Source organism: Pseudorca crassidens, chromosome 3 (genome assembly GCF_039906515.1).
Source record: "Pseudorca crassidens isolate mPseCra1 chromosome 3, mPseCra1.hap1, whole genome shotgun sequence".
In the NCBI taxonomy this organism is placed as follows: domain Eukaryota; kingdom Metazoa; phylum Chordata; class Mammalia; order Artiodactyla; family Delphinidae; genus Pseudorca; species Pseudorca crassidens.
In genome coordinates this window covers 78217802-78239023 of record NC_090298.1, presented here as the reverse complement: position 1 = coordinate 78239023, position 21222 = coordinate 78217802, and the positions used below count along the sequence as shown (strand labels likewise).

The window sequence follows — 21222 nt, the reverse complement described above, 5'->3', positions numbered from 1 at the left end:
CACAACCAAATGCATTACAAATAAAAGTGCAGTTCCATGGCAGATCAGTGGCTTCTAGGATGTAACATTTGATTTTAAACTCCTGGTGGGTAATACGAAGTTCTATGATATGTAATAATTTGTACCTGTATCAAGGTATGGATTTAAATCACAAATCAAGGAGCTCCTGGGCACAAAAGTGTGTGTGCTGGGGGGGCGGGTGGCATGGGTATTTAGCTGATTCTAGCTCAGCCTATTGCTCCCATCTACATCTCAGCCTAAGATTGTGGTTCTCCATTGAATGCTTAGTTAGTTGATTAATTTTAAAATATTTGATGAGCACTTTTAATAAGGCAGGTACTTTTCTAGGCTTTGGAATTATAGTTGTATTGTTCTATAGAATTATAACTGGGATGAAAGGATTTTTAAAAAAATATTTCCCGTTACATTCTACTGCAGGATATGAAGTAAGTCCTGTTATATAGTGGTACTCCCCAGTTCAGGGATTTGTGAGGTCATTGGCTATAAAACAGTCCTCATGAAAGAGTCACCTGTATAGGACTGTCCTCTCCACTTAGGCTTGTGAACAGTGAGTCACTTGCACAGCTAGATCCTTTCTATTCTTTGATCTTTATATTCTTTAAATGACTGCATTGTGGTTTGTATCCAGTAGGAGGTGAAAACAAACATCCCCTGAATTGAAATAGTTCCAGACTAGGTAACTACACTAGAAATAGGGGAGATGAATAATGAGGTATCACTACAGAATCAATGCATTATGATACATTATGAGAATGACAAGTAGGCATGGACCTCTTCTCTGAAGCATCATCTGGTGCGGAACGTGCTGGAGTGGCCGTGGACTCCTATAGCATATCGACCTTTATGAGCCTTATCACAGCAGACTACCCAGGAAGTAGTGAATTCACCATCAGGTACTAAAAATTCAACTTAAGAATCCAGGGGATTGGAGAATCTTTATACTTTGTATACAATTAAAAAGGAAAACTAGTGTTAAGAGTAGAATAGTCCTTTTTGTTCAAATTTTAGGAGTTTGCTAACTTTCCAGAGGAAATTTAATACATTTGTATGCATCCCTAAACCCAAACTGTTTAAAAGTTATTTTCACATAACTTTTTCACACCTACCTATCTGATTTTAGTCACTCTAAGAGTCTTTTCATCCTGGGATATGTTTATACTTTCTGCCCCCAAATTATCATCTTCTTAAATCACCTTAACCATCTGTAAACAGCCTGAGGCAGATGTGCCATTGGCCGGCTGCCATGCAGCCCTCGGTGGTGGACCGCCAGGGTCCTGCCAGGACCAACCTTTCCTTGAGACATTGTGCACCTCGCACTATGTTGTCATCAAAGTTTCCCTTTCTCCCAATACATTACTTGGTCCTGGAGGACAAGGACTGCTTCCCCTGCTCCCTTGTGTTCGCCTTCGCAAAGCCTGTCGTACCACACTGCGCCCGGCAAGACCTCAGAGAAAGTCGAAGATAGAAACTGGCCCATTTCAGACCAGGGCAGTCCCAGACTCAGGGGGCGTTGCTGGGAGTCAGCGAGACTCACCTTCCCCGGTGACTCAGAACAGGAAGTGACAGCGGAGGCAGCAGCATTGTGACAGCGACAAGTGCCAGCTCCCACCCTGAGCTGACAGGCTGGTGCCCCTGAGGGTCCCCACCACCACACTGCCTGGCCAAGGATGCCCGCAGGGCAGCTCTATGCCTTCCCTCCTCTTTTCCCCCAGAGGACTCAGTTCAACAATTCTTTAAAAATTGAAATTTAATATGAACACTCTCTTCCGCCAAATACAAGCTTGCCTGGGCTCGTAAGGCTTGTTAAGGTCTTGGCGTGTGGTGGGGTAAACTCTCCCCAGCATCACACTCTAAACACGCGGCAAATCCAGTTATAAAGTAATTGTTGCTTGATTTTATTCTAATTTGGGACAAGTTTTCAACATTTTCCCCCATAGTTATAAAAAGGATCTCCCACCCCATCTGCAACCATCCTTCTCTCCTTATAAAGAGAAGCACCTGGAACGTTTTGAAAATACAAATGTCCAATTTCCATGAGAGCGGACAAAACTATTTGTCACCAGGCCACTGCCTCGTTGTTATCTTGTTTAGTCAGGTGTCGTTTGAGAATTGGCAAAGAAGATTGTGTTCATTTTAAGTATTAAAATTCTAGATGGTTAACAAGACAAACACTGAAATATCCTTTCTGGTTGCTAACTCCCCAGCAATAAATATCTAAATTAGCCAGACCCTGAAAGTAAGGCAGGACAAAGAACAGTTCATTTAAAATCTCTAAGAAGATAAAAATGGTACAAGAATTCTAAACATGTGTAATGCATTAGCTTTGTAACCTTGTAACCTGAAGACTAACAGGTTTTGTATGTGAACTCCAAGGTCAGTACCTCATTGACTTCCTTAATGGAGCTGAGGTCGAGCTCAGGTTCTGGCTTCCGGCTGCCCAGCGAAGCTGACAGAGCCTCGAGTGCCTGATCACTCATTGTGTCCTGTGAGGGAAAAAAAAATTCTGTACATTAAAAAGAAAACATCTCCTCAACCTGAACAATCCACCCATTTCTTTGTGAAATTCAAAATTTTAAATCTCTAAGAATAAGTTGTGGATTGGGGAAGGACTCTAGGAAGGCAATTTTATTTAAAACCTAGTAAAAGAGAGAAAGAAAGAAGAACTTACCAGTGAGTGAAAACTGGGGCTTAGGACTCGTTTCTACAGTAACAGTGCTCTCAGAGGTACACTTCACCTCTTACTTAGCAAGCTAGAAGTGTAACTGTAATAATAATTATATTATAAAATACTCATATCAAAATAAAAGCTGCAAGAAGTAAACTTTCAGTATCCTGCTTTTCTTTTTCTAAAAATGTCTCTAAAAATGACTTCTGACAACCCTGTCCTTCAGCACGACAGCTAAGCCCAGGAAGCAGGGGGCCCTGAAGCGGCTGGACCACCTGCAGATGGGGCATGTTTTCTCATCCAGCCCAGAGCTGCAGTGCCACCTTTCAGGATTCACAAGAATTAAGTTATAGTCAACTGTGGTTAAGGTGGAGAGAAGCAGCTATAACAACATCCCCCTAGTGATTCACAGGACTCAAACTCCTTTAGAAAATCAAGTTGAAGATTTCATGTCCCAAGAGTGCAGTTCCTCTGGGATCCTGCTCTTCTGTGTAGTGTGTTGGTGAGATAATCTTATTCCACAACCAAGGCAAGTGTGCTGAAATCACCCCTAAGCATTTGTAGAAACAGAGCAGGCCTGCCTGGAGATGACCAATATAACCCTGACTGGTTTCACTATTCTACACAGGCCCGAGGGAGCAAAGATGCTCAGTAGGTGGGATGCACTATTGGGGTTCTCCCCAGTCAGCTAGATGAGCCTCAGGAGAGCAACTGCTGTCAGGCGGACCGTGCTTAATTTTAAAGAAGTAATTTTTTTATACCTCTTCCACCTTTCTTTTTTTCTCCTTGGGTGGAGCAGCGCTTTTGATTACTTCAGCTGACTGAGCTTTTAAAACCTCTCCTGTAGACTTCTGAAAAACAAAATACAAAAGATTTGACTTACAGAAGAAGGAAACGTATTAACCAAATCGTAATAACCAGAACTAAAAAGTTGTTGTTGTCTTAAAGTATGAGATGGTTTCTAAAAGTTTGCCTCATTACATTAAAAACAATACCTCTTTCTTGGTTTTCTTCCCATCAGCCGTAGGAGAACTGCAGGTGAAGTCTGATGACAAGGCATCTATGGCATCATCGGGCCCCAGGGGTTTCTAAAGAAACAGGCAGCACGACGGGTCACACGTGGGAATCATTCAAGTGACAGATCAGATTATAAACCCAGCAAACGAAGAATGGACTTTTGCAATTCCTTGACTACCAAATGAGATGATCAACGAAATAACTCAGAGGAAAGCCTATGTTTGGGAGGAAACTGGATGCTCAATAAATATTATTTTCCTGTTTCTCTCTTCTCAACATATTACATGTTAGGATATCCTCATCCTATTTTTATTAACATTTAATTTATCCTAAAACTTTCTTGTCCCCATTCTTCTTTCCCTCAAAAATCTACTTAGGAAATAAACACGCATTGAAACAACCCCCAGGCCCACCCCCGTTCTCGGAACAGATGGAAACTTCATCTGAGTTAGAGATTAATATAGTCATAATCCCAAAATATAGAATTGATAACTCTATCCCCCCAACCAAAGATATAAAAAGTGTTAAATCTGATCTTAGAAGACAGTTATGTGAACTCACCGAAGAGTCTGGAGGAGGCCCTGTGATCCCTTCTTTTTTCTGAAACAAATATTAATTTGATGATGCTGAGAAGGCAGAATTAATCCTTACAACTGGCAAAATGCATAGCTCAGTGAATGCTATAGGCTGAGTGTGTCCTCCCAAAATTCATATGCTGAAGTCCTATCCCCTAGAACCTCAGAATGACTGTATTTGAAGACAGGGCCTTTAAAGAGGTGATTAAGGTTAAATGAGAACATTAAAAGGGGCCCTAATTCAATAGGACCAGTGTTCCTATAAAAGGGGGAAATGACCCAGAGATCCACGTAGAGAAAAGACAACATGCAGATATGTACACATAGAAGATGTGGAATTACTCCACATGGAGGTATCTATAGACCAAGGAGAGAGGCCTGAGACAGATCTTCCTCTCACAGCCTTCAGAAGGAGCCAACCCTGCCCACATCTTGATTCCAGTCTTCTAGCCCCCAGAATTGTGAGACAGTAAGTTTCTGCTGTTTAAGCCATACAGTCTGTGATACTCTGATATGGCAGCCCTACCAAAGTAATACAGTGAGCTTCAGAGTAATGACAATTTTGCACGCCCATTATATTATCTAAGTTAAAAAAACCTGGATATATTAATGTGATAAAAATTATAATTCCAAAAAAGAAACAATAAAGTATAAGTAAATGATTGTTTAACTTACATTTAAAAGTTCCCTATATTTTGGAGGAAGTGTGACTTCTCTTTTACCCAATTCCTCTATGTAAGTAGAACTCATCAGATCCTAGAAGAAAACCGTACACATAAGGCTATTAGCTGAGAATGTTATACACATATTCTTAAACCAAAGTACTATTGCATTATTAATTTATGGAACTATCGAGAGTAAATATAAATCATTTAGAAGCCAATATTTTACACAACTCTGAAATTCTAGGTTTCCACAAATACTTGCCCATATTTACTTGGCTAACCCATTAGTAATGCTATAAAATATTCAAACCACTATATTAAATTTCATTCATATATAAAATGCATTTTATTTAAAAATATTTTTCATTATCTAATATTTCTATACCTACAAAAGAGCAGTTGATAACTGAATTTCTATATAACTCAACAGATCTAGTTATTTCGTACGTAATAAGAAAAAAATCAGAGTGATGTTTCTTTTTTAGCACTCTCCAATCCAATTCCTCTTCCTTGTTTTCCAGAGATAGCCATCATCCTGAACTTTATCACATCCATCAACGTAAAGTTGAGTATATTTTAAAACAATTATTCCACATGTAGATACCCATAATCAATATACACCATTACTTTGCCTATTTTCAAGTGTTATATAAATGGTATCAAATTCTTATGTCATTTGGTAATGTACTATTTTTATTCAAAGTTATATTTTTGTAATGTTATCCATCTTGATACATGAATAAGCCATTTTAACCGCTATAAAGTGTGCCAATATATCATCTTGTCTCCTGTTGAACAAAATCATTTCCAAATGTTTCACCTGTTCTTAGAACTCCTTATACACCTGGGCAAGGCTCCCTTCAGCAAGTCTCTCTAGACGTGGGGTTGCTGGTTAGAGGGTGTGCACATCTTCATGTGACATCCACAGGCTCTGGGCCAGTTGTCAGACTTTTACACTTCTGCCAATCAGATGAGTATGAAGTGCTATCTCTCTGTGTTTTAGTACCATTTTCCTAATTACTAGGGAGACTTTCATGTGTCTATTGGCCAAATTTTCTCCTAATTTTCTATTGGGTTGTCTTTTTCTCAGTTTTAAAAAATCTTCATAAATTCTAGAAACAAATCCTTTGTTATGACTGTTGCAATATTTTCTTACAGTCTATGGAATGTCTTTTATTAATGCCAAGGAACATAACTTTCTTGCTTTTCATGAATCAGGAATAGAGATGAACTGAGGATAGAAAATATCTAGAAATCAAGATAAGTTCAAGTGATAGGATGGGAAATATCTAGAAACTAAAATAAGTCGAAGGCCACTGGACTTAAGCCTCGAAGAAAGAAAATAAGTCTCTGTGATCCAACAGACTATATCCCAGCTGCAGTCTCAGCAGAGACAATCAATCAGTATTTGCTGACCAACGGAATCGCATAGCCACCTTAGGACAGTTTCCATCCACAACACTAATTTTCAGTTGCTATTACTGATACTGACAGCATACTGTTTCTCTCCAAGTGACAGAACACTATATATTCTTTTGTGCATCATGACCATGACCTACTAGCTCTCCTACTCATTAAGTATGAATCTTTATCGACATCAAGATCACTTACCAAAACTTCAGGTCCAGTATATGTTGTATCATCTTCTTTGGTTTCTTCAGGTTCTCCTAAAGTGTCTATTAAGTCGTCCAAAGCCACATCCATGCCTAACTGGAAAACAAAAAGAGCAGGTATGTAAATGTTATTTGTTATACATATTTCATTTTGATTTTTTAACTACCGAAAAAAAAATTCTGTGTAGAAAAACACCAAACACCAAAAGTTCTTAAATGGTTAAAATCTCGTCTGTAATAGAACTTATTATTTAAAGTCCCAGAGTACAGATTCTAGGTTGGCAAGATAGAAAGCCACATTCAGGTTAAGAACCACAATTTCAATAAGTCTAAAGGCATGAACTACATGGACAAGCGTATGGTTCATTACAGCTGCCAGACCACTGTACTGATAGTTTAAAGAAAAAAGGAAACAAACTACAGAGAATTATAATCATGTTGCTATATGCAAGAGAGGAAATGCTTAGTATTTTTGCTTATCAATCGTTTCCACCTCTACCAAATAAAATATATTTCAAAAATGGATTGCCCTGTGTTCTTTTATTCATTTGTGGCTTTTTGTTTACTTGCTTGTCTGAAGATGCTTACAAATAGAAATTCCCTGAGAGAGACGTTAAATTTACAAGAAGTGACAGTTTATTCTGTCAATATGGGCTTAACTCAGTATAATGAATGAAAGAGTGCTTCCATCCTGTTTTTGAGGTTAAGAATGATTCATCGTGAAGAATAAGCTACATTTGAAAGGGAAAACAATTTGAGGAAAGACCCTTTACTATTTAACTCAGCTTAGAAATGATTGTTTACATTTTTTTTTGCAACTACCATATTTCCACTACAACTTTGGGAACTCACCTGATTGTGTAAAAGAATGTGAGGCCTGTTAGCTTTAGACTGATTCAATTAGGAATTTCAGAATGAAGAAGTGCCTGGCATTCTTTAGTGATACCTCTGCTTAGAGAAGGTGCATTTGCAGGAGGGAAACTGGAATGTAAACTCCATGAGACATAACTGGACTTTCCAGAACACAGGGTTAGAATGTAAAACGTTACAAACATACGTGAGAAAATCCCACTTTCAACCCAGTCATGTTAGCTTCAAACAATAATTCATTAAAAAGGTCCTTTAAGTTACCCTCACCTCATATTGTTTACCCTCAAGAAATCAGATCACAAGAGACACGGAGACTATGAATAAATATGTAAAAAGGCACTGCTATCTTCATACCTTTCCAGAAGGTTCACTTGGTTTGGATTCAACTGGTACGGCTGACATTAATGATTTATTTTCTATATTCTGGTGGGGGTTAGAAGGAAAGAAAAACTCCTCATATATCTTTATAAAATTCAATAATATTACAGACTTTAAAATGAATACATTATAACATAACATGGCTCATATACTAAACATCTGCTCTGTGCCAGACACTTTATGTGTTATATCCTTTTTCAGAAAAGCATAAATAATATTAATATTGATAATATTAATCTCACTTAGAGATGTGACAAGCAAGGCTCAGAGAGGTTGAGTAACTTCCCAGGTCACACAGTAAAGCACAGCACTGAGATCTGAATCCAGGACTGCCCTTCTCTTTCTTCACTGCTCTTGGTTGCCTCTCCCAGGGCCCACAGCTAATCTCTGCAACACCCATGAATTCCTTCTTATTACAAGCAGCCATTATGTCTAGATGTTGTTCTCTCGGTCTGTGCCCCTTCACATCAAGACCTCCACCCTGCCTTGCTTTGGTATCTCATCGCTCATTCTTTCTTTCATCTCCCTAAAATCAATGTCCTTCCCACCACGGCTTCAGTTGCTCCATCAATGATTGTCAATAACTTTCCAATCTGCAGTTTCCATGGCTTTACCCAGACATAATCTTCTCGGAGTTACTCTGGTGAGCACCCCTCTCCCGACTCTCATCTCTCACAGCACCATCCCCGTTCTGTGCTGGCATCTGTGCCCTCTGTTCTCTGCCACCTCTGGCATCTCTCCTGCTTTGCCCCCTGCCACACACATGTTTCTGCCTGTACTGGTGGTCCTAGGCAATCATTCTCTACGGTCAGGGGCCAAATGCTTTCAGCGACAGGCAGGAACGAAATGGTGAAGTCGCTGGGTTTAAGACAACAGGGAATTGTCTTCTGTGAAGGTCTCTGAAATCTGGGCAGCAGAGCTTGGAGGTGGAGAGCACAGGCTGGTTTGCACACCAGCCCACACGCACTGGCCGCAGGAGGCTTCAGGCAGGTCACGTCTCCTCCTGAACCTCTGTACCCTCATGTATGAGACCAGGACAGTGACTGCACCTACTGCAAGGGATTGTGAGGATTAAACGAATTCATCTATTAAAGTATGAAAGCCGGTAGTTGTGCACACGTTAAGTACTCATAAGTACTAGATATATAAATAAGTACTAAATAAGTGATTGCTGTACTTGTTATATTAAAGAGATCATGGGGAGCATCAGGGTGAGCCTGAGTCCTGGCAATTGAATCCAGCTCCTTGACTGAACCACAACCTCATGGAGACGTTCATTCAGTTTCACTCTCCCCTCTCTCCCTGCTTCTCCCTTTCCATTCACCTGGACTCCAAAACAATGTGCTAATCGCCTCTCTCTCGGGGCACCTCAGACATTTCAATTCAACCTGTCTAAAAGCAGGTATCACTTTTCTGTCTCCAGCAGTTCCCCTTCTGACCTCTGTCCACCTGTCAGTGACAATCAGGACCGGGCTCACTTAAGAGGCGCTCACTCCTGCAGGTGCTGCCCCTGCACTGGCACGAACCTGGCCGTGGGTGCCTCCCTTGCCTAACCTTAGGGTTAGCAGCCTGGTTCACTGAGACGCTGAAGCCCCAGGTTACCTGAGATTTTATTTCACCTTTGCCCAGTGCAGCCACTAATTTCCTAAAACCTGAAAGTTTCACCTCTGCAACGCCTCCTGCATTGCTCCCCGCTCACTTATTCTATCCCAGTTCTAATTTAGGTTAACTTTGGACTCCCCAGGATGACTGAAACAGCCCCTGACCAGCCTCCCACCTTAAGATCTCTTATTCCGTCTCATCCCAGCCACTGCGGTCGCTTAATTCTTCGGTTTTAATCACTTGGTTTTAATCGCATCTCTCCATCTGTTCTCTAATCTTCAATGCTTACCTGCTGCCCGTTGTATCACTACCACATGGATTAACACACCTCTACATTCTCCACAGCAGCGCCTCGACCTGTCTTTCTGATCTTACAGTCCCACTCACCTCTCCTGTGCTTCACCCACACCGTAATGCACTTTGTACCCAGATCACATCTTATATTTTTCTCCCTTGTTATGTTTGCAAGCCTGCAATCCTAGCTATCCTTTCATGCCAAACTTAAACTGGATCTACTCAGAGTCCCCAAGGATTCCCCCGAATCAGACAGACACCCTCTCTCCTTAAACAGCTCCCTGTGGGGAGCTGCCTTGTCTTAATCTGCCTTGAATGCAGTCCTGGGTACATAGTTTTATCCCACCCCTAGAGGGGTCAGCCTGCAGCTCAGTGTCCTGCAGTGTCAGACCACAGTCCACAGTGCTTTACACATGGTACGGACTAAAAAAGGAAAAGCAGATGTGACCAATCTCGTTTTCTGGGAGACAAATCAGAGGCAAAGAAAACTGAAATGATTTGCCACAAGTCGTAGCACAAGTCAATCGATGCACAGCAGAATTCCGTATAAACCTCGCCTAATCTTATTGCTTAGATTTTACGGATAACCCTGGCTAGATGATGTGTGGCATAAATTTTCAAATTATCAAAATTTGAAAAACACATTTACAGATAGGTTACAAAATTACATTTACAAATCTCTCAGAATAGGTTCAAATTACATTTTAAACCTATTCTAAGAGATCTAAGCCTCTGTCTTAAATTTATCCATTTTCCAAACCATGGCATCTAGTTATCCCTCCTCAACACAAGAGAGTGAAGTGTATCCCCAGGATGGGGGTAGGGATCTCAAGGTATATACAAGGGGTCTGCTGGAAAAAAATCAAACATTTTTTATTTTGAGTATTTTCATTGAAAAGTTCATGTAAATTTTGCCATCATGCCACATGCTTTCTGCATTAGTTTGGAGAAAAATAATGTGCCTTTTCTTTTTCGAAATCTAAGAAAAACTGATGTTTCAGGGACATGGGCCATACTTTTATCCTATGACTTTCCTTACTTTCCTTAGCCTGCAGAGGGATAACTGTTCCCATTTTGAGAAGCAGGAAAATAGATAAACACGTATTACTTTTTTTCTGCTTTCATTTCCATCTTACTGTTGCTTCAGTTAGTTACTTGTGGCTTTAAGAGAAATACGTCCTAGCATTTCTAGGACGATATGGCTTCCAAACTGATTACTAACTCTGATGGCTAACTCTGTATTCCTATGGGTAGAAAAGGTAGACTACTTCTTGTCTTACATTCCCAAACTAGTCTCTCCAAAGGATCTAAGGAAGGTGCCCATGATTTGCCAGTGGGGTACATATACTCTCTCCCGAGAGGGCTTGTGACGCTCCTTTGAAAACCTCCCAATATCAATCCGTGTACGTGTCATGACTGCACATAATTTGCTCATTTCAAGATGGCAGTGTTCATATTAAGATCTGAGAGTAATGCTTATTCAAATGCTCATGGCCATTTTATGTGCTTTATTTCAAAGCCATAAATCTTGAAGGCAGGATCTGAGTCAACTCACATTTTAATTTCCTTGGTATTGATGAGGTCTTATACGTGGCAGGCACTCAGTAACTATTTATTTATTTATTTATTTATGGGGTCTAAAAAAATTTTTTTATAGATCTTTATTGGAGTATAACTGCTTCACAATACTGTGTTAGTTTCTGTTGTACAACAAAGTGAATCAGCCATAGGCATACATATATCACCATATCCCCTCCCTCTTGAGCCTCCCTCCCACCTTCCCTATCCCACACCCCGATCCCACCCTCTAGGTCATCGCAAAGCACCGAGCTGATCTCCCTGTGCTAAGCGGCTGCTTCCCACTAGCTAACTGTTTTATATTTGGTAGTGTATGTATGTCGCTGCTACTCTCACTTCATCCCAGCTTCCCCCTCCCCACGTCCTCAAGTCCCTTCTCTATGTCTACGTCTTTATTCCTGCCCTGCCACTAGGTTCCTCAGTACCATTGTTTTTTTTTTTTTAGATTCCATATATATGTGTTAGCATATGGTATTTGTTTTTCTCTTTCTGACTTACTTCACTCTGTATGGCAGACTCTAGGTACATCCACCTCACTACAAATAACTCAATCTCGTTTCTTTTTATGGCTGAGTAATATTCCACTGAATAGTAACTATTTATTGAATGCATGAATTTTAAAATCATTCATTCAATAAATAGTGTCTTTTTGGTGTCTTGCTTTCTCTCTGTCCTTCAGATGCATGCTCTTCTTCATAAAATTTCACGTATGAAGTGTTCAGTTTTAGCAAATGACAGGTTATTTGACTGTGACAGCACTGGAACACTGAATGGTTAAACAGAGCCAGCCAGGTAGAGTGGGTCTTCGCTGAGCATATGTTTCTCATAAAAGAGACCTGATAAGCATTGAGGCCCCTGTTCACGTTACATCTTTTATGTGTGCTCACCTCGTCAACTGGTTTGCCAGATGCTGCAGCTATGCCAGTAACAGCACTCTTTCCACCACTGGAAATTGTGTCCTGTGACTTAGTCTAAAGGATAAAAGATTGACAGAACTAAGTATCTCTGAATGACTATTTTCAAGATCATACATTTCAAATGTCACTAAGGAGCCAGTTTCCCCTAGCAGACATCTTGTAGGGAAATGGTCACTAGCTTCTACTGCATATGATGCAATGCTGGGCACATACAGCTGGACTCAAGAGCTTACAGAGCCCATGCAGGTTAACACACATAGGCGAAGTGGGCCACGTGGGCACATACAAGGTTGTAAAGCCTCTAGTCAATTGTTGCCATGTGAGCCTACTGTTGCCAGATATTCCAATTTTTCAAGAGAAGCTAGAAATTTGCATTTTATGTGAAGTATTCTGACTTTATTTGTTGGCAGCTAATTAAAGATCATTTTGATTACTGTAAGCCAAATAAAATACACAAGTGGCTGCAACTGGTGGGCCACAAATTTGCAGTCTCTGATAGAAGGTATATTGTTAAGCAGGCCTATTTCCTATCTTCCAAGAGCTCTCAATGAAAAAGTTCTCATAGATGTTTATTCTTCTAGCAGTTGAATAGTTGTATTCTGGAAATACAGAATATATGTCTGACTTTTGGCTCTGTAAGTTGATCTCTCCTACAACAAGACCCTAAAAACTCTAAGACTTCCAGGTAAAGAGCAGATCTCGCAGTGCATCTGAGTTCCCACAGCCCACGAGGAGAGGGGTCCAGGAGGCAGCCTCAATCCCAAGCTTCCCATCTGTGAGACACCAGACTCGGCTGCCTCAAAGTCACAACACGGTGGAGAGGGCACGATGGAACATCCCCCAGACCTATCTGATGCCCTTCTCGGGCCTTACTTAGTCCCAAGTTTCCACAAGCTTATTTGCAACACCAGCAAAATAAGAGCACCAAATCTTTACAATACAAGATATATTTGGCGTAGCTCTGTAGATTCACCTACACACATCAATGTAGATAGAGGACCTGTCAATTCCCTAGTTGACATTAGTGTTTTCCTATCGGTCTGCTTTATTTACCTCTGGTATTGTTGATTTCTCTGATGTTGGCTGCTCACTTGGTCTGGAAACTGCTTTTTCATTATAAGTATGCTTGCTTCCCGTACCTGATGAGTGCTTGGGTAGGCTTTTTGGCTGAAATCACATACACACACACACGTCCCACAATGTTAACGATATGATAAATATTGCTATTTTTCTCTATGGAATAGAAAGTATTCATAACAACTGTGTTTTATGCAGTTTTTTATTGTGCGAATTTAAATTAGAATGATATGTGACAAAATTTCACTTTGAGTACAAAATTTGAAACAATGCAAATCCTTCCTCCCAAATTCAGCAAGAATCACCTGAGCAAATTGCAAATCCTGCTAATGCCACATGGTGGTGCCATTTTAGTGGGAAAACAAACACCAGCCATGCTCAGTAGGACTTGAACGTTGAAAGATGAGAGTTCAGAATTTTATCCTTCACCAAAAAACAAAGAAAAAAAGCTTCCCCTTATGATATCAAGTCCTAATGATGATCATTTACCTCTGTGTGTTCCTTTGGCTTTACTTCTTGGGTTTTTTTCTCAAGAACCACAGATGGCTGTCAAATTTCAAACGATAAAATCTCAATTACATCAGAGTACATTGTTTTTATATTTCCAAATAAGCTCAAAACCAAAAATCCCAATTAGACCATTCTGCCTCTCTTAGGAAAGGCCCAGTTAGAGAAGCAGATGTTGCTGTCTGGTTGATAATAATCCTACCAACAGTCTGATAATGATAATTATCAGAAAAATAATGAAAAATGTAGTATTTCATCTAGAATAATTTTTCAAATAGCTATGTATCTCTAAATTATTGGCTGTTTTCCACAACTCATGTAGATCATTTGATAACGGCAAGTCCATCCACAGAGACATCAAATGATCACTTTGACCACTGAGTTTGTTGATAGGGAATCCTACTTTAGAAATTAAAATTGATTTTCAAAAAAAATCTCCTTTCATAGGAGATGAACACTGTATTTTTTTAGTTAAATGATTTATATGTTTTTTTCTGTGCTACAAGTAGAGAAGACAGGTATCACTAGAAGCCCAACTGAGTAACCAAAAACATTTAAATATGGAATAGAAGACAACTTCCACCGGCTGCTGAATTATTCTTCTATAGGGGACTATATAATTACCATCCTCAGGGGCCAAGAGGCCTTACACAAAATCATATAAGTTTCATCTTTCACCCAGATGACTCTGCCCACCGCACTCCCCACCCTTGCCTGCACTTAAAGTACTTCAGCCCAAATCATCTTTGTGCTTCCCTACAGGAAAACTTGTGGTCTGAGGCAACTGCTCAAGTGTACTTGAAAGAAATAAAGTATAGCACCTTATTGAAGAGAAACATTTGCCCTGCCTGCAGACACCCTGGGGTCATCTCCATATGGACTGGAATTGGCTTTCAGTCTAGACAGCCATGAGTCAGGAAAGCAAGGGAAGCCGTTCCCAAGGGAAAGTCAGAGCTGTCTCCTGAGTAACTGATAACTAGTTCCACCAATGGAAATAAGACCATCAAGATAAACCCAGGGCCTAGTCTAAGGAGAGACTCTCATCTTTAAGTTATCTAGGTGTTGGGTTCAATAGACACCTTTATTCTTGATGTCTCATCATTAATCAGTAATCAAATACTCATTACCCTTTGTCCCTTGTCCTTTGTTCCTGTTGCTTTTTTTTAAAATTACTTCAGCTATAACAAAAATCTAGATTTGAATAAAATGCCTTCTGAAGTAGACTTATAAAATACTATTCATTTTAGCAATATATGGATTTAATGTTATAATTATTTTATATACACTCTATATAATCATGTTCAAAAGGGTAATCTAAAATTAATTTAATTAGCTGACAAAATTTTTTTTTACCATTTAGTAGCACCAATAGAGGAAATGAGTTATTCATTATTGTTGCAAAGACTCCAAATAACTCACTAGTTGACTTAAATCATTTACCTTAGTTGATTGTGACTTCTTCTCAGGTTCTGTTTTTACAGCCTAAATTCAGAAAAAGAAAGAAAAAGAAAGGAAGGAAAAATGAACATAGTTTACAAAGTTTATCATATATTTTCTTCAACTAAGGAAGCTAAAAAAGATAATTTTTATGTATTTATAAATATAAACTTCATGAGTTAAAATTATACTTTTCTTGGAACTGTAAATCTTTATTTATTTATTTGTCCACACCACCTAGCTTGTGGGATCTTAGTTCCCCAATCAGGGATCAAATCCGTGCCCCTTGCAGTGGAAGCATGGAGTCCTAACCACTGGACCGCCAGGGAATTCCCGGAATTGTAACTCTTTAGATAAACACTTAAGCACACTAATTAACAGTCTGCTCTTACTACTCAGATGGCAATTTGCATCTTACTTCTGTGTGTATTAAAATTATGTAAAGATTTATTACTATGAACATGGTAGCTAATACATAAGCAAACTAAAATAAAAACCCTCATCCTTCAAAGCCACTAACATCGTTTATCTCTTTATGAGTGAAATCCTCAGCATAGGTTTCAGCTGATGATGTAAAACAATGGGAGGCTGACAGTATCAAGAACACAGGAAGCAGTGAAATTGATTTTTAGTGCCAGAATGTGAGCCATGGGTAACTAAACCTACCAGAAGCCCCTGATGGGTCAAAGTGTTGCAGAAGATTGTGAACTGAAATTATTAGCACGTGTTAAGCAGCTGAAGTGACCATTAGTAAACAGAAATGTCCCCTAGTACAATGAACCACATCACCTGTTTTTTGTGTCTTTTCTTATTAGGAGAATGCAGTCCTTCCAACTGTTTGCTGACTGGAATGTCAGCAAATATATAAGAGAACAGCCCCAAGTGTGATTTTATTTTATTTGGCAGTCAAATAAGTAACATGAATAAACAGGGCTAAAGGTTTGTCAAAAGTTTTCTGAAATTCTGTCAGCACAGTATTACAACAATTTTGTAAATAGCGCATGGATTTTTGTAGCATGATAAAAATCTAGCAATCGAATCTAAAGTTCTAGGAATGCTTCTGAAGAGCTGGTTGTTATTTAGGATCTTTAGTGGAGTATTTTACAATTCTACCCACCCAAAAGTTACCTGTGTCAAAAAAGACAATTACTTAAGTATACACATGCATTCTCCGTATAGGGAAGATATGAAAACAAGAATAAAATCTGATTAAACATTTTATGAACTTTTCAAAGTAAGAGATTAAAAATTAGGCCTGATGCTTCTGCCATTTCTTCCCCTTTTATCTGCTCGGTGATATCAGCACAAACCCCTACTTTTTTTTTTTTTTTTTTTTTTTTTTGCGGTACGCGGGCCTCTCACTGCCGCGGCCTCTCCCGGTGTGGAGCACAGGCTCCGGACGCGCAGGCTCAGCGGCCATGGCTCACAGGCGCAGCCGCTTCGCGGCATGTGGGGTCGTCCCGGACCGGGGCACAAACCCGCGTCCCCTGCATCGGCAGGCAGACTCTCAACCACCGCGCCACCAGGGAAGCCCACAAACTCCTATTTTTTATTCTATCATTTGAAGAGACTGATGCCAAATATCCTCTTAATTTATCATGTCTTGTGCTTCAGTAATGAAGGCACATGTGTTCCTCACATAATAGACCCTTGTTATGCCAACACACTTATTGTTTTGGAAAGGAAACAAAGTTCAGGAACAAAGAAATGTTTTTAAAATTTAAAATTTTGGATCCTTTCAAACTGGATCCTTGTTAATGAGTTTCTGTACATGCTACTCTGCTTTTTTTATGAGTTTATGCAAATGGAATTTATTAAATGATTAACAAGGAAAATAAGCCAGCTGGTATTTTAAAGGTTTGAGTCTATTAATAGCTTCTAATTTGTAATTTGGCATTTTGGCAATATTTTGCATGGAAGAACTCTACAATACAATTAAGAATGTATACTCACAGGCGCAAGCAGCTTCTAATGAAATATACATTTTAATCAGTAATCACTGACACATCTCCTAAATTTATTTTTGGTGGTGGTGAGGCTGATGAACATAATACTGATGACAATAATAACTAATGCTTATTATAGCCTCTCAGTACAAGGGACTGTTTGAAACTCTCTTAGTCCAACCCTCTTAGTCCTCATAATAATCCTTTGAGACAGGTATAATGAGTATCATTATTATCATCACCATCATCATCATCATTCCCATTTCATGGATGAAAACTGAGGCACATGGAAGTTAAATAACTTCCCAAGGACACCCATGGTGGAGCTGGGGTTATGTGTTCTCAATCACTGCACTGCACTGCATTGTCTCTCCAGTGCCAGCCAGCTCCTACTGGGCACCTGCTGTGGGACAGGCACTGTTCAATAGCCTTATCTCTGTTTCCTTACACAGTCTTGTGAGAAAGGTACTATTATCATCCTCCTCCAAATTGTACAGATAAGGACTCACAGACTTCTAAAACAAACTTATGGTTACCAAAGGGGAAAGCTGTGGGGAGGGATAAATTAGGAGTTTGGCATTAACGTATACATACTACTATATATAAAACAGATAATCAACAAGGACCTACTGTATAGCACAGGGAATTCTACTGAATAGTCTATAATCACCTATATGAGAAAAGAATCTGAAAAGGAATGGATATCTGTATATATATAACTGAATCTCTTTGCTGTATGCCTGAAACTACTAACACAACATTGTACATCAACTATAATCTAATATAAAATAAAAATTAAATTAAAAAAGGAAATGAAAGCCAAGAGGAATTTTCCAGCATCACAGGCAGCATAGAACTAGGAATAGCAGCCAAGCCGTCTGGCTCCAGTGTCCACTCTACAAAGCCTCTCAGAGATCTCAACCTGATTAACAATGATCTGACCTTTCATCCTACACACAGCAGTGTGACTACCAATTCTAGTGTGAGGGACAAGAGAGAGAGAACATAGATCTAGACATATTACCTCCAGAGCTAGACTGACTTTCATTTCAAAGCTGTAGAACATGACAAGGATTTGATATAGGCTTTATTTGAATTAACATCTTTTCTCTAAAAGCTCAAAATATTTAGAGAAATATGCTCATAAAGTTCACAGAAATCTCCAAGAGGAGGCTGATATAAATGTTATGAAACAAACATGAGAAGTACATGAAGGGGAGAGGAGCTTCATGATGGCGGAAGAGTAAGACATGGAGATGACCTTCCTCCCCACAAATACATCAGAAATACATCTACACGTGGAACAACTCCTACAGAACACCCACTGAACGCTGGCAGAAGACCTCAGACCTCCCAAAAGGCAAGAAACTCCCCATGTGCCTGGGTAGGACAAAAGAAAAAAGAAAAAACAGAGACAAAAGAATAGGGACGGGACCCGCACCAGTGGGAGGGAGCAGTGAAGGAGCAAACGTTTCCACACACTAGGAAGCCCCTTCGCGGGCGGAGACTGCGGGTGGCGGAGGGGGGAAGCTTCGGAGCCGCGGAGGAGAGCACAGCAACAGGGGTGCGGAGGGCAAAGCGGAGAGATTCCCGCACAGAGGAGCGGTGCCGACCAGCACTCACCAGACTGAGAGGCTTGTCTGCTCACTGCCAGCACGGGCGGGGGCTGGGAGCTGAGGCTCAGGCTTCAGAGATTGGATCGCAGGGAGAGGACTGGGGCTGGCAGCATGAACACAGCCTGAAGGGGGCTAGTGTGCCACAGCTAGCCGGGAGGGAGTCTGGGAAAAGGTCTGGAGCTGCCAAAGACGCAAGAGACTTTTTCTTGCCTCTTTGTTTCCCGGTGCGCGAGGAGAGGGGATTAAGAGCACCAGTTAAAGGAGTTCCAGAGACAGGCGCGAGCCGCGGCTTTCAGCGCAGACCCAGAGACGGGCATGGGACGCTAAGGCTGCTGCCGCCGCCACCAAGAAGCCTGTGTGCGAGCACAGGTCACTCCCACACCTCTCCTCCCGGGAGCCTGTGCAGCCCACCACTGCCAGGGTCCCATGATCCAGGGACAACTTCCTCCGGAGAACACACGGCGCGGAGAACACAAGGCGCAGAGAACACATGGCATGCCTCAGGCTGGTGCAACGTCATGCCGGCCTCTGCCGCCGCAGGCTCACCCCGCACTCTGTACCCCTCCCTCCTCCCGGCCTGAAAGAGCCAGAGCCCCCAAATCAGCTGCTCCTTTAACCCCGTCCTGAGCGAAGAACAGACGCCCCCGGGCGACCTACATGCAGAGGCGGGACCAAATCCAAAGCGGAACACCAGGAGCTGTGCGAACAAAGAAGAAAACGGGAAATCTCTCCCAGCAGCCTCAGGAGCAGTGGATTAAATCTCCACAGTCAACTTGATGTACCCTGCATCTGTGGAATACCGAATACACAACAAATCATCCCAAATTGAGGAGGTGGACTTTGGGAGCAACGATCTATACATTTTTTTCCCTTTTTCTCATTTTGTGAGTGTGTATGTGTATGCTTCTGTGTGTTATTTTGTCAGTATAGCTTTGTTTTTACCATTTGTCCTAGGGTTCTGACTGTCCATTTTTTGTTTTGTTTTGTTTTTTAGTATAGTTTTTAGCACCTATTATCATTGGTAGACTTGTTTTTTGGTTTGGTTGCTCTCTTCTTTTTTTAATTACTTAAAAAAATTTTATTTTTTATTTTAATAACTATTTATTTTACTTTATTTTATTTTATTTTCTTCTTTCTCTCTTTCTCTTTTTTCTCCCTTTTATTCTGAGCTGTGTGGATGACAGCCTCTTGGTGCTCCAGCCAGGCGTCAGGGCTGTGCCTCTGAGGTGGGAGAGCCAACTTCAGGACACTGGTCCACAAGAGACCTCCCAGCTCCACATAATATGAAACGACAAATATCTCCCAGAGATCTCCATCTCAACGCCAACACTGAGCTCCACTCAACGACCAGCAAGCTACAGTGCTGGACACCCTACACCAAACAACCAGCAAGACAGCAACACAACCACATCCAGTAGCAGAGAGGCTGCCTAAAATCATAATAAGGCCACAAACACCCCAAAACACACCATCAGACGTGGACCTGCCCACCAGAAAAACAAGATCCAGCCTCATCCACCAGAACACAGGCACTAGTCCCCTCCACCAGGAAGCCTACACAGCCCACTGAACCAACCTTAGCCACTGGGGAGAGACACCAAAAACAACGGGAACTACGAACCTGCGGCCTGCGAAAAGGAGACCCCAAACACACTAAGTTAAGCAAAATGAGAAGACAGAGAAACTCACAGCAGATGAAGGAGCAAGGCAAAAACCCACCGGACCTAACAAATGAAGAGGAAATAGGCAGTCTACATGAAAAACAATTCACAATAATGATAGTAAAGATGATCCAAAATCTTGGAAATAGAATGGAGGAAGTACAAGAAATGTTTAACAAGGACCTAGAAGAACTAAAGAGCAAACAAACAGTGATGAACAACACAATAAATGAAATTAAAAATTCTCTAGATGGGATCAAGAGCAGAATAACTGAGGCAGAAGAACGGATAAGTGACCTGGAAGATAAAATAGTGGAAATAACTACTGCAGAGCAGAAGAAAGACAAAAGAATGAGAAGAATTGAAGACAGTCTCAGAGACCTCTGGGACAACATTAAATGCACCAACATTCAAATTATAGGGGTCCCAGAAGAAGAGAAAAAGAAAGGGACTGAGAAAATATATGAAGAGATTATAGTTGAAACCTTCCCTAATATGGGAACGGAAATAGTTAATCAAGTCCAGGAAGCACAGAGAGTCCCATACAGGATAAATCCAAGGAGAAACACGCCAAGACACATATTAATCAAACTGTCAAAAATTAAATACAAAGAAAACATATTAAAAGCAGCAAGGGAAAAACAACAAATAACACACAAGGGAATCCCCATAAGGTTAACAGCTGATCTTTCAGCAGAAACTCTGCAAGCCAGAAGGGACTGGCAGGACATATTTAAAGTGATGAAGGAGAAAAACCTATAAGCAAGATTACTTTACCCAGCA

At 40.6% G+C, this 21222-nt stretch overlaps 1 protein-coding gene across 10 annotated transcripts in view; it reads right to left on the bottom strand.

Moving 5' to 3' along the window:
- The window catches only part of CAST (calpastatin), a 129036-nt gene that overhangs the window by 32339 nt on the left and 75475 nt on the right, over positions 1-21222 (bottom strand). For all 10 annotated transcript variants that reach the window (XM_067731299.1, XM_067731302.1, XM_067731295.1 and 7 more), the window contains 11 exons: positions 15220-15261; positions 13762-13818; positions 13249-13362; positions 12166-12249; positions 7781-7849; positions 6555-6653; positions 4954-5034; positions 4265-4303; positions 3682-3774; positions 3448-3537; positions 2403-2504 (listed from right to left, as the gene is read on the bottom strand). In XM_067731299.1, the coding sequence (XP_067587400.1) occupies positions 2403-2504; positions 3448-3537; positions 3682-3774; positions 4265-4303; positions 4954-5034; positions 6555-6653; positions 7781-7849; positions 12166-12249; positions 13249-13362; positions 13762-13818; positions 15220-15261 (870 nt within the window). The remainder of the gene's footprint in view (positions 1-2402; positions 2505-3447; positions 3538-3681; positions 3775-4264; positions 4304-4953; positions 5035-6554; positions 6654-7780; positions 7850-12165; positions 12250-13248; positions 13363-13761; positions 13819-15219; positions 15262-21222) is intronic.